Below are 14,613 nucleotides of genomic sequence, written 5' to 3'. Positions count from 1 at the left end.
GGAGAGCAGTGGGATGCAGACCCCAAATTCTCATAAAAAGACCAGACTTAATGGTCTGACTGAGACTGGAAGGACCACGGTGGTCATGGCCCCCAGACCTTCTGTTGGCCCAAGACAGGAACCGTTCCTGAACCCAACTCTTCAGACATGGATTGGACTGGACAACGGGTTGGAGAAATGCAAATCCTTGGGCCATAAGAATCTCTTCCAAACGAATGAAGTGAAGCTTAATCTTATAGTGGAAGAATCTGGGAGCAACCGCCCACCAGATCCATATTCTAGCTTCTGAATACTACCATCTTCGCAAGGTTTCAATATTTCGCTTCCTATTTTGTTCCTGTGATTCTTCCCAGGCAATAAAAATAATTTTCACTTTGAAGTTGGGAAAGAATTTCTGTAAATTTTTCTAGTTAGATTATGCATTCAATTTGATTCAATAGACAGTACCATCACTCCCATAGCTATGTTAGGAACTGAGGTAAGAGGCACACAGCTTACACATCTGGGGGAAGAGTGAGATACAGACTAACTAGTAGGCAATTCTACTATCAGGTACAGTGAAAATTCAAAAGTTTAAGTCTACCTTGTTACAAAACAGAGAAAATATATCACAATTCTATTTGACTTTTAAGGGATGACAGATCACTATCTCTGGGTTTTAAAGTAAGAGTTACTAAACAACATACCCCTCCTGTCATGATGATATGAATAGAATGAAGCAGAATACTTTAATGGTACTTTTCATTCCCTAGGGATAATCAAAAGTATATATATGTATTGTGATGTGCAATTGTTATTTATACCTTATTATTATGATGCAGTACAGCTAACTCTGGAAAATGGACCCCAATCTTTCACATTCATATACTCAAGGCAACAGTTCACTAAGTCCAACAATCATTCAGTAGAAATTCAATAAGTACTCTCTGTGTTCTGGAACTATGCTAGGCCCTGGGGAAACAGAGGTAGAGGGCTAAGTCCTTGTCCCCATGGAATTGGCAGTCTAGTAGGAGAGATAGCTACATAAACAAATAATCAGAATAGTGTGTGAATTGTGCTCTAAGAGGACTTAATCCTAGGAGAGAGGAGGAAGTGAGCAGCCCTGCTTAGAGGAGGAAACCAGGTGGATCAGGATGGGGTGGGGGTGAGTGCTTGATCTACTACTACATTTAAGAGTCTGGTTGCGGGGATACAAAAATGAGTAAGACAAAATACCTACTCTAAATACAAAGGGGGATAGGGAGAGAGATGAAAAATAAAATCCAAGGTGGAATGAGATATAAGTACTTTTATGGAAGTGCGAAGTGTTTTGGAAAAGCAGAGCAGGCAACAAAACTATTTTCTTTTGAAAAGGGCATTGAAGAAGGTTTCATAAAGGAGTTGGTATTTGAGTTGGCTTGTTGGCTTATATGCTGGAAGGTTCTATTTATACCAGCGAGACATAAATGATTTCAGAGGTGCTTTTAGACTTTCCCTTACAGAGAAACTGCAATAAGCAAATACATTTTCTGTTGAAAGAATCCACCCAAACACCTTGAGATTCTCATTCTGCATATTTCACACATGGTATCTTTTATGTCTGGGAAAGGAGACTAGGAAATGGTTCAAATACCCAAGGGCCCCAAAACATATACGTTGGAAAGTTTACCTAATTTCCAAAAAGGTCAAATTGCAGAAGAATCGGTTTTGATTGGAAAACAAGCTGCTCACTTATGGGTAGAGAACAGATGCAGCAGTTAGCGCTAAGGAGGTAAAAAAGACCTCTGTTGTCAAGACAGCCAGCCCACACCCTCTTCCTCGTCTCAGCAGCAACCTCATATTGATTAGAACTGTCACAATTTAAAACTCATCTTTGTGGGGAGAGGAGTGTAGTTTTATACTTCTAATACTTGCTGACAATGATTTAGAACTAGAAGACTTGGACACAGAATAATCTATAAAAAAGGAAAGCAATTTTGCAACTGCCAAGTGTGAGATGTGTTTTGGAATACACCAGAGCTGAATAGCTGCCCAGAAAGATACCCTGCACAATGCTAGAACCGAGGTAGTGAAAGTGATCAGGAAATAAGGTCATATAAGATAAGGGCTAAGCACGAATGTGAATATTAAAAAACTAATAAAAAACAAAATTATCAGCTCAAAGAAACTATACAGTTGTAAGACACAGATGCATATAATCCAATTTCTATTGCACCACAGTTATCACAGCCAAGTTATTCATGTCAGATCTAGCAACAGAGAAACCACGAGAAAACACCACAATGAATTGGCGCCCCCATCAACGTAAAAACTGATAGTTATTATGAAGATCAGGTACGGGGTTGTCATGCTTTGACTTCACAGGCACCATTTTGGTAACCCCTTTATAAACTCTGTTTTCATGTGATCCTAAAGGACCTTGGTGCCTAATTACATCTCTAAATGACATCATGAGAATGGGTGACAACAGAACTACAGTTTTAAGAAAAGTCTACCGTCAAATTTTGTGGCAAATTACTAATATTTAATATCAACTATCTGATCATCCAAAAAGGGATGAATGGTTACAATATGTCCAGAAGTAAGGCACTTTTATCTTTTCCCAGCAGTACCCAATCGTCCTGGCAACCAAACTGACCAAAGGTGAATTGTACAGATTATCTCTACAAACCTTGATGTGTACATGTTAACCAACATGCTCTACCACTTCTCAAAAATATTAAAGCTCAGTTTGCATGCACCGCAATTTGCACTCATGGATCCCCAGTTCCAAGAGCTATCACACTAAATTTGCATTCAGAGGAGCACAGGGCACTGAGAATTACACAGCCAGCTACTCATAAATGAGTGTGTATGCTTTTTCCATTGCATCTTTTCTTCCAGCTTTCATGGCAACAAGCACAGCCTCGGCCCCTTGATGAGCCAGCAGAGTCCAGTCATCTGGCAACAATGACTGGACTCTGGCATCTGATAAGAACATCAACTAAGGAAAATGAAAGGATTTTAAAAAAAAGATATGAACATAAGACAATACACTTCTCACACCCTTAAATTCTGCAGTTCCACTTACTTGACTCAGAATTAATTTTGTTTTTAATGCTATGTAAATGAATGTTACAGTCCTATCCAATTTTCAAACCACTTTGTCCTGTGCCTGGTATAGGGCTCAGTAATGTTGTTGGTGGCATGAGTGCTCCACAAAGCATAAGACTCACCGATGTACTGTTTTAAATAAAGATACATTTCCCATCCGATATGACCTTAGGTGGGAAAACTTAACTTTGTCACCTGTTTGTCGTGAGTGCTTGAGAAAGTTACATAATCTCTTTCAACTGTATCTTTATGATCTCATCTTTAAAATGAGTAAGAAAATCTTTTTTGTTTTGACCTATAAATTCCATTCACCGTATAAAATGACCAAAAACAAATTGCAAACTCATCAAAATCCAGGAGCTAATTCACTGTTTTCTCCTAGGAAAAACTCATATAATCTCCAAGAAGAGCACCATCACATGAAATATGTAAGTGCAAAACCACATCACTTTGTAGGTAAAAGTCCTTTTGCCTAGGTAGAAGCGTGAAGCCATGCAGTCTCATTAATCTGCTACTTTCTGAATAAGAAAGGCACCAACACTATTGCTTCCCCATTAAAGTTGCAAAGGCTTGAGGTAAAATTGGGTAAAACTCCTTACTCAAGGTCACCTAGAAACTCTGAGGTCAGAATGGAAAAATAAGGTGAGTCTACACTTTTGGAGAGGATTATAGGTGTTATGGATTAAATACAGAGAGGTGTGCATCAGGGTTTTATCATTTCACCATACTTACTCAATCCGTATGCTGAGCAAAGAATCCAAGAAGCTTGACTATATGAAGAAGAACATGGCACCAGGACTGGTGGAAGACTCATCAACAACCTGCGATACGCAGATGATACAACCTTGACTGCCGACAGCGAAGCGGATTTCAAGCACTTACTGATGAAGATCAAAGACTACGGCCTTCAGTAAGGATTACACCTCAACATAAAGGAAACAAAAATCTTCCCACTTGGACCAAAAAGCAACATCATGATAAATGGAGAACAGTTTGACGTTGTCAAGGATTTCATTTTACTTGGATCCATAATCTATCCCCATGGAAGCAGGAGTCAGGAAATCAAATGATGTGTTGCATTGGGCAAATCTGCTGCAAAAGACCTCTTGAAAATGTTGAAAAGCAAAGACGTCAGTTTGAGTACTAACATATGCCTGAGCCACGCCATGGTGTTTTCAATCGCCTCATACGCATACAAAAGCTGGACAATGAACAAGGAAGACCAAAAAAGAATTGGTGCCTTTAAATTATGCTGGTGGTGAAGAATAGTGAATATACCACGGACTGCCAAAAAACGAACAAATCTATCTTGTACAAAATACAGTCAGAATACTCCTTAGAGGCAAGGACAACAAGACTTGTCTCACATACTTTGCACATGTTATCAGGAAGGACCGGTCCCTGGAGAAAGACATCATGCTTGGTAAAGTAGACAGTCAGTGAAAAAGTGGAAGACCTTCAATGAGATGGATTGACACAGTGGCTGCAACAACAAGCTCAAACTTAACAATGATTATGAGGATAGTGCAGGACCAGGGAGTGTTTTGCTCTGTTTTACACAGGGCTTCTGTGAATCAGAACTGACTGGACAGTACCTAACAACAACTATCTAGTGATTTCCTCTCCCCTGCCTAGTAACCATCAGATTTTTTCTTTCTGTATGTAAATCTTTTCTTGAGTTTTTACAACAGTGGTCTCGTGCAATATTTCTCCTTTTGTGATTGACTTATTTCACTCAGCATAATACCCTCCTGATTCATTCACGTTGTAAGATGTTTCACAGATTTTCATTGTTCTTTATTGTTGTATAGTATTCCATCTGCATGTATGTACCATAATTTGTTTATCCGTTCATCTGTTGAAGGGCACTTAGGTTGTTTCCATCTTTTGCTATTGTGAATAATGCTGCAATGAACATGGGTGTGAATATGTCTATTTGTGTGATGCCTCTTATTTCTCTAGGATATATTCCTAGGAGCTCGATTGCTGGATCATATGGTATTTCTATTTCTAGCTTTTTAAGGGGGCATCACATTGTTTTCCATTGTGTAAAACAGTTGCACCATTTTACATTGCCACCACCAGTGCATAAAAGTTCCAATGTCCCCACAACCTCTCCAATATATGTTATATATTTACTTTTTTTATTAGTGCTAGTAATGTCATGGTGAGATGGTATCTCACTGCAGCAAATCAGCATTTTTGTAACAGCTAGTGATCGTAAGCATTTCCTCATGTGTCAAAATTAATTTCTTTTTAAGAAATAGGAAAGAGTTCTGCCCTCAAAACATTTGTTTGCCTGACGTTTTAAATAGCACATCACAGCTATCTCTGTCCTATGGATCACTAGTCACAGAGTCCAAGGTGCTAATATACCCTTATGGAATATTTAGACCCTGCAAAAACATAGAGTCAAATCATAGCAAGGGCGGTTAGGTTTTCCTTCCTTTTAAAATGCATGAATGAAATTCCATGCAATTTCTGTGCATGAAGCTCTTTTCAATAAGATTTTTGTAATGCAACCATGAATTGATATCTTACTTTTTAAAGAGATGAAGTTCTTGGCAGTTACATGACTAATTTTATTTTCTTGGAATAGGCAAAGCCTGAACATAAAATATAAAATGATTTGTAGTGAAAAAATGATTCTCTCTCTTTCCCTTGTTTCCCAGGCACCGATTCCCCTCCCTGGAATAAATCTTTTAAAAATAAGCTATATGTGGACACAAGCACGTGTGTGTGTTATATCTGTGTGTACGTGTTGTGTGTGTGTGCATGTATGTCTACATGTGTGTGTATACACAAATGGGAGCATATTAGACATACTGTTCTTGTTTTCTTTACTTAACAATGTATCTTGGATTCTCTTCCATTATCACTCTAGAACTTCCTCACTCTTGTAAAAAGTTGCAGAGTAAATTCCATGGATGTACCATAATATATTTAATCTGTTCCATATTGATGGACATTTAAATTGTTTTCAATCCTTTGTTATTGCAAATAATTTTGCTATAAAAAAAATTTTGCTATAACTTTGCTTATGTCAGTCATTTTGCTCAAGTGAGAGTACAAATGTAGAAAAACCCTTAAAAGTGGAAATGTTTGATCGAAGAATCCAAAAAACCAAACCCATTGCCATCGAGATGATTCTAACTCATAGTAACCCTGTAGGACACAGTGGAGCTGCCCCATAGGGTTTCCAAGGAGCAGCTAGTGGATTCAAACTGCTGACCTTTTAGTTAGCAGCCAAGCTCTTAACCACTGAGTCAAAGGATATGTGCATTTAAATTTTTGATAGATGTCAAATTTTCCTCCCCACAGGTTGTACCAATTTATCATTACACCAAATTATGAGACCAACTGCCTCTTCAAACCCTTGACAAGCCATTGGTTGACCAAACTTCTTCATCTTCAACAATCCAATAAATAATGTTATTTTATAGTTTTAACTTAATTTCTATTATGAATGAAGTTGGACTTTTTTTTTTTTGTTAGTTTAAAAGTTGTTTGTCTTTTTTGTGTGTGATCTGTTTGTGTTTGTCCTTTACCCATTTTTCTACCATGTTGTTGGTTGTTTTCTTACTTGTAGATGCTCTTTACACAAAAAAGAATATAGTCTTGGTCTGTGATATATGTGAAATATTTTTTCCAGGTTTTCATTTGTCATTGACCTTGTTTATAGTGTTTTTTGTTATGCATAAATTTTGTTAAGTATTTAAATTTATCAATCATTTCTTTCATGGCTTCTTTTTTTTTATTGTACTTTTTTTTTTTAGATGAAGGTTCATAGAGCAAACAAGTTTCTCATTAAACAATTAATACACATATTGTTTTGTGACATTGGTTGCCAACCCCACGACATGTCAACACTCTCCCCTTCTTGTCCTTTGGTTCCCCGTTACCAGCTTTTCTGTCCCGTCCTGTCTTCTCATCCTTGCCCCTAGGTAATACCTTCTGGGTTTTGTATAATACTTGGAAAAGATTTTTTCATGCAGAGATTATGTGACATGTTTTTCCCAGTGTTTTCTTTTAATACTTTTCTGATTTTATTTTTTACATTTAAGTTGTTGTTCCATCAGAGATTTATTTTGGGATAAGGTTTCAGGTTCAACATTGTTTCTTTGCAAAAAGGTAGCATTTATTGAATACGTCATCTTTTCCTTCACGATATGCAAAGCCAACTCTACCATCTGTGCAATTTCCATATATATTTATTTCATGCTAATCCCCACATTTATTTTTGCATGTTCCATTCTTTTTCATTTATCTATTTGTACCAGTACCACAGTGTTTAGATTATTATAGCTTAATACATTTCATAACAAAATGGACTAGTTTCACCTCAATACTCTGTTTTCTCAGAGTTTGTCTGACTATTCTTGCATGCTTACTTTTCTAAATAAATGCTATAATCAGTCTATCTATTCTAAAACTAAGTCTGTTGTTACTTTATGTATGTTAGTTTATACAGCTTACATTTGCAGGTTAGTTTATAAAGAACTGACATTTTAATAATCTGACTCTTCCTACCCAGGAACAAGCTATGTCTCTCTGTTAAGTCGAGATATCTTTTGTGTCTTCCAGAAGTATTTTTAAAGTTTGATTCATATATATCTTATGCATTTCTTGCTCACATCATTTCCAGTATTTTATCCTTTTTGGTGTAAGTATAATATAAATGGGACATTTTCTTCCATATATCTTCTAACCAGCTGTTGTTTCTATAATGGGAAACTACTCATTTTTGTGTTTATAGCAGTCACACTATAAATTTTCTTACTTTTGGTAAGCTTTTTAGTTGAGTCACTTGGGTTTTCCAAATATACGATCATATTAGCTACGATGTATGCTTAACCCTCCTCATTTCCAGTTTTTGGACTTCTGATTTCTTTCTCTTATAAGACTGTTCTGGCTAGTACCTCTATAACAATATTCAATGATAGTGAGGATAGAGGTCATTGTTGTCTTAACAACATTAATGGAAATGCTTCTGATATTTTCCTATTGAGCAAGATGTTGGCCTTCCAATTGAGATAATACTTTTTTTTTTTAAATATATGGGAAAAAAAAAAGTCTCCACACATGGAAGACAATATAGTATAGTGGTTAAGAGCACAGACTCTGGAACTATATTCAATATGATATTTTAAAAAAAAACCAATGCCATCGAGTTAATTCCAACTCATAGCGATCCTGTAGGACAGGGTAAAACTGCCCCATGGGATTTGCAAGGAGCAGCTGGTGGATTCAAACTGTCAATCTTTTGGTTAGCAGATATAGCCCTTAAACCACTGTGCCATCAGGGCTCCATATACCATAAAAAAAATAGAGGGTCAGAAAAGCCAAAAGTTGATTCTCTGAAGAGATTAATAAAATTGACAAACATCTGGTGAGCCTGAGAGTAAAAAAGTATACTTATTCTTCACTTATCAACTATCTCGTTATCTGGCATCTCACTACAACCGTAAAAAATCTACTATCCAACTACTTTACACATGACATACATCTGGCAGTAACAAACACTGAGGTGTGAGGCAATAGTAATGCTGGCTGTAATGGTTAAGATTATGTGTTAACTTGGCTGGGCCATGATTCTCTGTAATTTGGCACTTATGTAATGATGTAGTCATCTTCCATTTTGTGATCTGATGTGGTCATCTTCCGTTTTCACATAATGCCAATTTTTGCAAAATCTGGTCTTTGGAACCTAAGCACATTGATAAGTGAGGAGTGGGTGTACAGATTTTAAAATTTGAATTTTTTAAAGAAAATAAGTATAGATGTAGCAAAGACTAAAGCAATAATAAGAATACATCATGATCAATTTTATTCCAACAAATTTGAAAACTTAGATGAAATGGACAAGTTTCAAGAAAAATATCTATCAGCAGATCTGACTGAGGAAGACATAGGAAATATGAATGTCCTAAAACCATTAAAGAAATTGAATTATAGTTAAATATCTTCACACACAGCAACCCTGGTAGTGTAAGGGTTGAGAGCTACGGCTGTTGGCTAAGGGGTCAGCAGTTCAAATCCACCAGGCACACCTTGGAAACCCTGTAGGGCAGTACTACTCTGTCCTATAGGGTCGCTATGAGTTAGAATCGACTCGATGGCAACAGGTTTGGTTTTTTGGTTTTTTTTATCTTCACACACACACAAAACCATCTGGCCTAGATGGTTTTATATGCAAGTTCAGCAAAATATTTAAGCAATAAATCATTCCAATCTTATACAACAGTTCCAGAAAACAGAAAAAGAAGAAATACTTCCAACTCATTTTTTGTGGCTTGTACAATTTGGATACCAAAACCTGACAAGGACAGTACCAAAAAAAAAAAATCACTACAAGGCAACCTCGCTAATAAACATAAATGCAAAGGTCATTTAAATATATATATATATATTCATATATATACGCCAGCAAATCAAATCACAACCATGCAGTTTCTTGATCAATAAGAAAGCTATTAATGCAATTTATCAGGTTAGTAAATTAAAAGACAGAGAGCATATAATTATTTCAAAGATTAAAAAATAGCATTCAATTAAAAAATTAATAAATATTAATGATAAACACTCAAAAATTAGGAATAAAGGAGGACTTTTTTAACCTGATAAAGGATTCTGGCCAATGAATGGGACAGAAGTTGTATATGGCACTTCCATGTTTGATCATAAAATATTCCTGATGATCCTACATGCTCTCTTTTCATGTCAGCTAGTTAAAGGTAGAAGATCCAGCAGAGAAATCTGAGGAAGGCCTAGAGCACAGCGAAGCCACGAGATGAAAGATTCTAGACCCCTAGTCATCCCTTGTAAAAGTGTATGAATTTTCATTGTGAGTATATTTGTGGGATAGAGTGTGTACCGAGGAGTTTCTTCTCTCCACTGACATCCTTGACAATATGGTGTACTGATTCTTTTCCTACCTTTCTGAACCTCTACTGGTTCCTCTTCCTCTTCTTGTTTTATAACTATAGGAATTCTTCTGGCTCTTTATTCTTCCCTCTCTTAGATTCGACTATCACTTCTGAAAAAATGATTATTTTTTTTAACTTTTTATTTTATGGATTCATATGGATTTGTCAGAAATAATACTGAGAGTCTCCCTAACAGTAACATCTTGCATAACGATAGTAAAAAATTGATATTGATATGCCATATTTTTAAGCAAATAACACGCACCTTCTACCTTTGTTTGGCAATTATGCCCTCCCCCAACAAGGTATTTTCATAAGTACCACTATGCCAATTTTTTTTCACATGTTGCTGTAAAAAAATTAGCATAGTGTGCTTATAAAAATATCTCCCGGGGTGGGCAACGGTTGGCAAACAAATGTAGCAGGTGCGTTTTATTTGCGTAAAAACACAGTATTCCACTGACTTTAGTCAGATTCCACCAATTTATATGCACTCATTCATAAATGAGTAACTTCAAAACTTACAAATCACTTTTAAAAAGCATTATGAAGATTTTCAGATATACTCAAAACTAGACAGCACTTAAGTACAATGAATTCCCACATAACCATCAGCCAGATTCAACAATTATCAAGTGCCACATCAAAGCACCTTATATTCAAAGAATCCACTATTAACAGTTTAAGGTGAATCATTCTATATCTATTTCTATGTATATGTATACATACACACACATACAGTATGCTGTTTTAAAAAACCTAAATGGCATACCATTTGTATTAGTCTGTTACTTAGATTTTCATTTAACACATTTATACTGTAGAGGCTTTTTTATGTTATTACATATAGCTCAACCTCATTCTTTTTAGAGCTACATACTATTTCATATTCACAAAAAAAAAAACCACAAACCCAACTTTATATTCAGAAAGAAACGTAGCTTCCTTAATGAATTTCTGGCAAAAATAAAGTTCAAAAACTGCTAAGATAGCAGTATTTGATACAAGTTTTACAGCAAATCCAATATCAAAAGCCACAAGGGAGTGGGTGTTGTCTTAGAGCCTTGCTAGAAGAATCCTTAATTACAAAGTGCAGCCTGTGTCTCAAATGTGTTTTAAAGTTTAGTTTTCTTCTTACCACAAGGAAGAGAAGAGCAGAGCTGAGAGTTGAGAGCTCACACAGTTATAGTTACTATTTTAGTGGAAAAGTGGTAAAGGAGCACCAGAGTTAGTTACTGTCAGTGACGCTGTTTCCCAGTTCTTTCATCATGCCACATCACTCAAGAATTTGTTTCAGTGAATCCTTAAAATGTTTCTCTTGCCATTCTTGCTTGCAACTGTCCCACTTCACTCTCCATATGAGAGCTGTCTGGAGAGGAAAATGGCATAAATAGAAGAACGTTCCAGGTAGAAAAAGAAACATCTCTGAAGACCCTGAGGTGAAACAGAGCATGGCACAATTGAGGATTTGAAAGAATCCCAGTGGCTAGAGGGTAAAGAGGGAAAGGAAGAGCTAGGAGAAATAATGGGGCTAGAGAGGTGGCTAATGGTCTGATCATACAAAGCCTGATAGGTATTGTTAAAGATTTTGATTGGTATCCTAAGAACAATGGAAGCTCCTTAAACAGAAGCTTAATATCATCAGATTTGCATTTTGAAAAGATTACTCTACCTACAATGTGAGGGTTGTTGTTGTTAGCTGCCTTTGAGTCAGTTCTCAACTCATGGCGAGCCCACACGTTACAGAATGGAACTGCTCCATAGGGTAGGTTCCAGTCACCAACCTTTCAGTTAGGAGCCAAACGCAAACCACTTGTGCCATCCAGGCTCCCAACCTGAAGGTACAAGAGCAGATAATGGAGCAACCTACTAGGAAGCTATTAGCTTCATCCCAGTAATTAACAGAAAGATTGAAGCTACCAAGGTAAGAAATTGGGAAATGATGATGAAATTGAGCTTGGGGAGAATACAAATAGGTATTGAATTGAGAAGTTATGCATGCAAAAGGTATTTTAGGTGAAGTGGAAAGCGGAGGAGAATTACAGCTAGAGATACCAGTTAGGAGACGATTATAGTAGAGAAGACGTGAGATGTTGACAGCTTGACTAGGATGATGGCAGAGGGAATGGAAAGGAAGGGACAAATGCGAGAGACTCAGCATTATGAAAAGATCCACAGAACCTGATAAACACCTGCGCTAGGGCTATGGATAGGTTTGGTGCCTTCATGCACTGTGAGCTCCTTTGTGCCCAAATATATCTTATTCTTCTTTTTAACTCCAGCAATCGGCATAAATTTGGCTCATGATAGACTCACAGCAAATACATAAATGAAAGAAAGGATTGACAGGACAGTGACAAGGACAGAGATACTTTTAGAATTACATGCAGAGTTTGTGGCTCTTTTCTTTCTTTCTTTTCCTTTCCCTTCCTTTCTTTTCTTTATTGGTACTTTATTCAAATGTCCTCACTGGGCACTGTCACAGGATGGAGGAGACTCTAATAGTGTTAATTTTTAGATTTCAGTAACTGTACTCTGCTTATGCTAGACGCTAACCTTAGAGCAGGCTGGGTGAAGGATATATGGGAACACGCTACTATTTTTGTAAGTCTAAATTATTTCAAAATAAAAAGCTAAAAAAAAAAAATCCTCACTGACAAATCTTTATTTTTTTAAGAGTAGAATTGATTTTGAAAAAAAAAAAAAGAATGGAAAAATTAATGCAGAATGAAGGCCATTAAAAAAAAAAGTCAGTAATTTATCTGGGTAATAAATTTCTTTGTGGGGTGAGGGGAGGGGGATTGGTTAAAAAAACATGGTGTGACTTTAATTAAATGTGAGACTGTTTTCTTTTGCAGTTTATACATGGTTCCTAAAGGCAATTCAAAAGGACGAGTTCTAAAAATATTTTTTGCAATGACAGCATCGTTGGATTAGTGTAAAGCGTGGCTAGGTTGAAGGAAAGCACCCATTTAAACAGTGTAACTTATGGCATATATATTTTAGAAAATCACTCTTCATTCATTACCTTATGGTCACACCTCAGGGTGTTAAACTAGTTTCTGAACACTCAGTAAATGAAAGAAAAGTTCATTGAATGCAATAATTTATCATGTCTCCAGCTTTCTAATGTCAGAGAATTATTTTAGCCTCTTGTATTATGGAATATCTTTTTTTTTTTAAAGCAAAAATATTATTCTTTCAAAAAAAATTGCAATTGCTATGGGGAAAGAAGGACAGTACCAAGAGAAACAGTGATAGAGAGTGTCCGACAGGCAGTGTATGATCACCACAGCCAGCTTTCTCAGGCCACGCCGCTGTTGGTCTCACACTGTATTCTACCTTTACCAACACTGAGTAGCCACCACACATATTCATGAATCTGTTGGTCATGACATCTGTAACATTTTTGGATAATTTATAACTCAGGATCTCATCCATTAGTTAATAAGCTCAGATATTCATTACTGCAGTTTTATGTTGGCAGGCCTTTGAGTCACATACTCAAAATAAAATAAAATATTAAACTATATACATATATATAAACAATTACCAAAATAGGTACCATGTCTAAGTCCATAACAAAACAGAAGAAACTTTATTTCTTTATTTCCCTAATGAGGCAGTGTCGTCTAGGATATAGGCCCAAGCCTTACAATCAATGTCTTAATTTCTTTTCCTTTTTGCCACTTAATTTGCCTATATTTTGCCTGCTTTGCTTATAAAACAGATGTAATAACATTGTTACCTTCCAGGGGACTTATGTAGATTAATCAATATGGCTATAAAACACTTTGCAAACATGAAGTGCTACATAAATACTCACTAACTCCTTGAATGTGCTCATTATGTTGCCCACTTTGAACCTTAATATTTGCCTATAACTCTATACTTGAGATTTCCCCAAGGAAGAAATTCCAACTTTTCTTGCCTCTGGCTTTATAGACTCTTCTTTATGTAAGCAAGGTCCAATTCATTAGGAGGAAGAAACAGGAACAAACACAATCAACCAAAAACCAAGCAGTATTCATGGAAGGTCTAAGTCTGTGAACACACAAAATGCACCTTGGCAATAATCTCATTCAACCACCATGTCCAGTTGGGAACTGCAACAGAAATGCAATGACTTACAGAGAGGAGGACAGTAAAAATTAAAAGTTTACAATACAATTTCACGACTCTCGAATTCTCTGCTTAAACAGAAGATCATATTTCCTCAATAATCAAAGGGCAGAATATTATAAAGGCTAAGAGGAAAACTTACATCTAAGATCTGAGTTATCTAGCCTTCTGTTGCTCCAGTTTTATACATATTCTCAATGAATTGTTTCAAACCACTGATACTTATGTTCTACTTAGCCAATCTGAAACTACTGCCAACTTAAAAACTCAGCTATATACTTAAAATTACTAAAAATCATTAAATTAGATAGTACAAGAAAAATATTCTCCACAATCCTCGTTATATAGTAAGGACTCATAAATAGTATTTACATAAAATAATATATAATAATAATTAACTGACAAATCAACTGATGTTTAATAAAAATGAAATTACTGAAGACTTAGGGAAATACCAATATTTCCACTTGTACATTAAACCAATGACAGTGAA

The 14,613-nt window shown here is 36.1% G+C and overlaps 1 protein-coding gene across 8 annotated transcripts in view; it reads right to left on the bottom strand.

Moving 5' to 3' along the window:
* Positions 1–14,613, bottom strand: part of RAD51B (RAD51 paralog B) — a 717,077-nt gene that overhangs the window by 415,486 nt on the left and 286,978 nt on the right. Inside the window, exon 8 of one of the 8 annotated variants that reach the window (XM_064292630.1) lies at positions 6,817–11,367. The exons of the other annotated variants lie outside the window; for them this stretch is intronic. Coding sequence (XP_064148700.1) covers positions 11,275–11,367 — 93 coding nt within the window. The 3' untranslated portion in view covers positions 6,817–11,274. Of the gene's footprint in view, positions 1–6,816; positions 11,368–14,613 lie in introns of those variants that run through there. 8 annotated transcript variants of the gene reach the window in all.

Source organism: Loxodonta africana, chromosome 10 (assembly GCF_030014295.1).
Source record: "Loxodonta africana isolate mLoxAfr1 chromosome 10, mLoxAfr1.hap2, whole genome shotgun sequence".
Classification (NCBI taxonomy): Eukaryota; Metazoa; Chordata; class Mammalia; order Proboscidea; family Elephantidae; genus Loxodonta; species Loxodonta africana.
This window is presented reverse-complemented; position numbering and strand designations above follow the sequence as displayed.